The 6,000-nt window shown below is 47.1% G+C and overlaps 1 protein-coding gene across 12 annotated transcripts in view; it reads right to left on the bottom strand.

Annotated features, from left to right (window-relative positions):
• SNX14 (sorting nexin 14) overlaps positions 1-5,642 on the bottom strand; it is a 76,355-nt gene extending 70,713 nt beyond the window's left edge. For 6 of the 12 annotated variants that reach the window (XR_010599526.1, XR_010599522.1, XR_010599521.1 and 3 more), the window contains exons 1-4: positions 5,364-5,632; positions 2,988-3,108; positions 2,101-2,177; positions 1,914-1,992 (exon numbers count right to left, since the gene is read on the bottom strand). Coding sequence is in view for 6 of the 12 variants with exons in the window: in XM_005299673.5 (XP_005299730.3) it covers positions 1,914-1,992; positions 2,101-2,177; positions 2,988-3,108; positions 5,364-5,539 (453 nt within the window). In the remaining 6 variants the exon portion in view is untranslated. Of the gene's footprint in view, positions 1-1,913; positions 1,993-2,100; positions 2,178-2,987; positions 3,109-5,363 lie in introns of all 12 variants that reach the window. The other 6 variants (XR_010599524.1, XR_010599523.1, XM_065588184.1 and 3 more) reach the window with 3 other exon arrangements.
• Positions 5,643-6,000: the final 358 nt, after the last annotated feature.

Genomic DNA, 6,000 nt, shown 5'->3' on the forward strand with positions numbered 1-6,000 from the left:
ATCTAGATTTTATGAATGACAGTGATAGAGAATCCACCACAACCCTTGGTAAATTATTCCAGTGGTTAATCACACTCATTTAAAAATCTGTGCCTTATTTCAAGTCAATTTCTCTAGCTTCAACTTCCAGCCACTGGCTCTTATTATACCTCTGTCTCTTAGATTGACGACCCTTTTATAATAAAATTTCTGTTCCCCATCTAAGTACTTGTAGTCTGTGAACAAGTCACACCTTCACCCTGTGACACTCTGTATCTCAGGGGAACACCCTGCACCCCCATGTTCACCCTTATAATATGATTGTGTGGTATCCAATGCAAAGTTTGTCATGTTGGGTGTCTTCGGAAGGCTCATGATACACTGAGCATTGTTATAGTAATGTTATAGGTTGTAATTTCATGTATATAGTTATGAGGCTGAAAACGTGTCCCTGTGGCTTAAAACAAGCCCAGGCAAAACTCTCCAGGAGCAGAGGAGCATCATCAGGGCATGTATGGGACAAACCCAGCCCAACCTCACAGGAACAAAGGACACCGGTCTAGGCAGCAACAAAGGATCTGCTGGACTCTCGAGCGAGTCACCCCCCTTCCCTTGGTCAGTTTGGCACTATGATGAGGTAATCCTCACCTGACTCTGAAAGGGAGGGGGGGCAAAGCTAAGAGGGAAGAAAGAACATGATAAAAGGGAAAGACGTTTGCCATGCTCTTCTCTCTTCCATCTACAGACACCCCCACCAAGCGACTGAGTGCTGATCAAAAGGGGAGAGCCTGGCTGAAGGGCAACCAGCCAGCCTGTGGTGAGAAACATCTAAGTTTGTAAGGGCACTGAAAGTGTTAAGATCAGCTTAGAATGAGTTTTGCTTTTATTTCATTTGACCACATCTGACTTCTTGTGCTTTGACTTATAATCACTTAAAATCTCTCTTTTGTAGTTAATAAATTTGTTTGTTTATTCTATCTGAAGCAGGGCGTTTGGTTTGAAGTGTGTCCGAGACGCCCCTTGGGATAACAAGCCTGGTACATATTAATTTCTTTGTTAAACTGATGAACTCATAAGCTTGCAGCGGGCATAACTGGACACTGCAAGACGGAGGTTCCTAGGGTTGTGTCTGACTGGAGATATTGGCCAGTGTCATTCGGTTGCACAATCCAAGCGACTGGCCAAAAGTGCTCATTCACTTAGCTGCGAGCAGCTTACATGCTATAGAGGCTGTGTGCGAACAGCCCGGGAGTGGGGGTTCTCACAGCAGAGCAGGGTAAGGCTGCCTCCCCGAGTCGAGGATTGGAGTGACCTAGCAGATCACCAGTCCAGATAACACCAGGGGACTGTCACACACTCTCTTTCTGACAAGATAAGCCAATTGAGCTCCCTGAGGGTCTCATTATGATGCATGCTTTCCAGTCTTTTAATCATTCTCATGGCTTTTCTCTAAACTCTCCAATTTTTCAACATCCGTTTTGAATTGTGGACACCAAAATGGGACACAATATTCCAGAAGCAGTTGCACTTATGCAAAATACAGCAGTAATATAATCTCTCTATTCCTCCTTGATTTCATATTGTTTAACACATACACCTCTACCATGAGGTAACGTGACCCAATATAACACGAATTCGGATACAACGCAGTTAAGCAGCGCTCCGGGGGAGCGGGGCTGCGCACTCTGGAGGCTCAAAGCAAGTTCGATATAACGCGGTTTCACCTATAACACAGTAAGATTTTTTTGGCTCCCAAGGACAGCATTATATCGGGGTAGAGGTGTACAAGAATTGTGACGGACTCACTTCTGATGTCCAAAAGTAATGATGAGTTTTAAGGAGAGATCTGAATGACAAAACGTTAGTAGTTTTGGATTTCAATGCACTGAAATCATGTCAAATAATTAACATTAATTGATGATTAAATAAGATACCTCTGAGAGAGAGGCATCAACCTTGGAAGACACTTGTAGATCCAACCATGGCTGGTAGTTTTCCAGAAGCAATGCAGGTCTGTAAGAAACCAAGAGAGAGAATACAACATTTAATAGAAGGTTCTCTCACCCCAAAGTACAAAATGTAAGAACTGTTGTGATAAGAAATGCCAAATATTTAACTTACCTATGCCTTTTGCATTTGACATTACCACATACAGCACAGCTGTGACCTTGGGGAAATAGCTCCTGCAGTTCTAATTGCTAAGAAAGAGAAAGTATTTAAGAAGTCTCAGTTTTTCAAAATCCTCTTTCTCAATGCACTTATGCATTAGCGAATTTGTTTTTACTGTATGTGATTAAATTAAAACTAAATTGCACAAAATATCATAGATTGCTTGATTTTTTTCTTTTTTCTTTTGTGTGTGTGGGGGGGGGGGGAGGGGTGAATACAAAGATAATTAAGTTAGTAAAGTACCAAATGGAAGCAACTGAATTTAAGAAAACAGATTAAAACTAACCTATCAACATAAAACATTGTACTAAATTCAGCAGAAAGGTGATTTAGAATTGACATTTCTTTCTTTGAAACTTTCAAATTCATGTAAAGGAGGCTGAGTATGGCCAGTAAGATATATTCTGAATTCATTTTGTCAAAGGAAATGCATCTCTTTTACAAGCATCACGTTATCATGCAGGCTCAGGATTAAAAAAAATAAAAAATCCAACTACTACAGACACTCTAAAAGCATTATACAGGCAGCAGTTGAATTGCCAACACTGACGACTGCATATTTCAAGCCCTTAAGTAATAAGGCCCTAATTCTGCAAACACACTTAACTTTACACATGTAAATAGTTCCACTGGGTTCAACCCAAATATTTGCAAGATTAAAGCCTTCATTTGTATCTGAGGACTGTACATTATAGGAAGTTACAAGTTAATATTAACTGCATTCACCACTGTTACATTAATAGAGCATAACGTTTTTCTAAAATTACTGTTTGTACATATTACTACAAAATAAATGGAGAAAAATTAAACAAATACTACAAAGAAAAAATTAAATTTACCTTGGGTTTATATTTTATTGTAAAAAGTATATTTGGCAAGAGAGAATCTGGTCCTAATGAGCAGTAGAATGTGACAACGCCAGCAACAAATGACCAGAAGATCATTAAAATGTGAAGATACCTTGTAAACAAAGAGAAAAAAAAATCTGTATAACAAGGTAGACAATACCATATGGTATGTTTACAGCAGAATTTTTCAGAACATAATATGAACACAAGTATTTCTTTTAGTGACTACTCTACCAGAAATTACACCTAGCTCTATCTCAGGAGTTCTCAAACTGGGAGTCGCAACAGGTCAGGAGGTCAAGAAGTGGTTACATGGGGGTCGTGAGCTGTCAGCCCCAGGTGGGGTCACAGACAGCCACTGGGAGAGGGGGGATGTTGCACTCAGAGGCTTGCTGTGTGAAAGAGGTCACCAATACAAAAAATTTTAGAACCACTGCTTTGTGTGTTCATGAACAGAGTCTTATCTCAATGATTGGAGCTGCCAGTTACGTAAATCTAAGGTGAACTCATCCACAGACAGGAATAATAAAACAGCAATACTAATATAGTACATTATTTCAAAGCATATTACAAATATAACTAAGCCCCACAACACCTCTGAGGGGTGGGTACTGGCCTGCAGATCTATGTTCAGACTAGACCACACCTAATCTTTTCCTGTTCTGATATTGACTGACAATCCAATAAGTTAATATAATATTTTACATTTACTTAATAGTACCTTTTAAGCATTAAAATATGAATTTTAACCCTACTATGACAAATGGCGAGTCTGAATACTAATTTTGTATAGGGACACAGCACTCTCTACCTTTGATGCTCTGTGGGAATTGTTTAAAATAAATGTAAACAAGTAGTGAGTATAGTAATGGATGCTTTTTAGTCAGTATCATAATGACCTCTTGTAGAGCTGTGCTCGATGTAGCGGATAAATGTTTTTCTGTCCAGGAACTTTTTGTTAAATTTTAAGAAACCTAAACTAGCGGCCGCGGCAGCACTTTAATGTAGCTGTGTAGTCGCGGCACCAGCACTGGTGCACTGTCTACACTGCCACTTTACAGCGCTGAAATTTGCAGTGCTGGGGGAGGGGAGGGGGAGTGGGGAGTATTTTTTCACACCCCTGAGTGAGAAAGTTGCAGTGCTGTAAAGTGGCAGTGTAGATAAGGCCTAAGTCTCCCAGTAGGTCTAGTTTTATCAGTAAGTCTCACACTGAAAATGCCTCAGGGCAAAAAGTAAGCATGTGTGCCCTGCAGGGCTTTGGAGCGGAGCCCGGAGCAGCTACAGAGCAGTGGAGCTGCAGGTTTTTGCCTGGAGCTGGAGCGGAGCCGGAGCACAGCTCCAAAGCCCTGCCCAGCACAGAATCAGCACCAGGACTTTATTAAGTCTGTACTCGTTACTTTAGAAATAACTGTTGCTCATACCATATACAATTTATGTTTAATAATTTGGGGATGGGTATATTGCTGCTATTCTGGATTGTAATGCACACACTCTGGAGATTGAGGTAAGAAAGGAGAACCACCAAAAAACAGAGAGACTATGCAATCACACGCTGGGAGCACTATAACAACTCACTGATATTGACCCCCAAAGTTATTTATTCACAGGATAGGTCAAGAAAAAGGAAGATCCCCCTCCTGGCTGACAAGAGTATGAATGGGCATGTGAAGCAAGCGTGGGGTCATGGAAGGGTAAAAGCAGAGGGTGTCGCTTTCTGGCTCCCTCTCCCCCACACAGTTTGACCCTTCACTACAAATTTTTCCTTGAATTGCTAGCCGCTAACACGTTGCCTCTGGGAGGGAGGCGGACTAAGAGGAGGAGAGGAGCGGATGCTGTTTGCCGCCTCTCCTCTAAAGTCAATGAGATAAACTGGAAACGATCTGAATTAAGTCCTCATTTTCCCCGCTTCCCAACGTGCCTGAGCTGTGTCAGGGCAGCTACTCCCGACCGCGGGTATTGGGGGAGGGCTGAGCAGTCACGGCCTCTCCCCGCCCCCGGCCACAGCAACAGGGCTGACGGCGCCACGCAGCTACCTCGGTGGGGCGCCTGTCGCTGTTCTCGGGCGAGCTCCCGTCAGCGCAGCCCGTGGGACAGAGGAAGCCGGTTCCCGCCCCGCCCTCCCCAGCCGGGTCCGGAGAGCTGCCCCCAGCGCCGCTCCCGGCCGAACGGCCCCGCCGTAGACAAACAGCCCCCACGGGCCCCGGCCAACAAGTAGAGGAGCGTCGGCCCTGCTCCCTCACCCGGGCCCCCCGCGTCATCCCCAGTAACGGCCGCTCGGAGGTCGCCGCAGCCGCCGGCTGTTGGGAAGGGGGCGGGCGGCAGCGGGGAACAAGAGGGAAGGACGCGGGCCCAGGCGGTGGCTGTTACCGGTTCAGCAGGAGGGTGGCCGCGCTGAGTCCCAGCAGGATGCAGCAGAATAGCGGGTACTGGCGGCAGGCCTCCCGCAGCGCCTCCAGCCCCCGCGCGCGCTGCCTCAGTCTCTCGCCCGCCGCGCGCGCCCACCCCCACCCCATCGCCGACAGCGGGGGAGGGGCGCGGCGCATCCAGCGCGGGGACCCTCGAACCCACAGGGTGGGGAGGGGAAGAAGGAGTCGCAGCGCCGCTTCCGCTCTTTGTCACGTGATTCCACCACCACGTGATTGCACTAGCGTGCGTCGGGTCCGTGCCGTGCGTGAAGTTCGGGGCGCCGGCGCCATGGTGTTGGGGGCGGGGCGGGGCGTTAAGACCCAGCCGCGCTGGAGGCGGATGGCAAAGCTCCGATAATGAGCATCGAGTCGAGCGGCCCCGGCCCCGGCCCCGGCCTGCCCCCAGGGGTGGATGGGCCCTGCCGCCCCGGGGCCGGGTTGGCTGCGCGACACCGCCGCGAACACCCCGGCCCCACCGCGGCAGTCGGGACGAGACCTGGGCTGCCCTCAAGATGGCTGCGGAGGGGCGGGGGGTGCCGGCCGGCTCAGCCCGGCGGCGGGGAGCCGGATTAGCGCGGGAGAAGCGGCCTGTTCCCCTA

Source organism: Chrysemys picta, chromosome 3 (assembly GCF_011386835.1).
Source record: "Chrysemys picta bellii isolate R12L10 chromosome 3, ASM1138683v2, whole genome shotgun sequence".
In the NCBI taxonomy this organism is placed as follows: domain Eukaryota; kingdom Metazoa; phylum Chordata; order Testudines; family Emydidae; genus Chrysemys; species Chrysemys picta.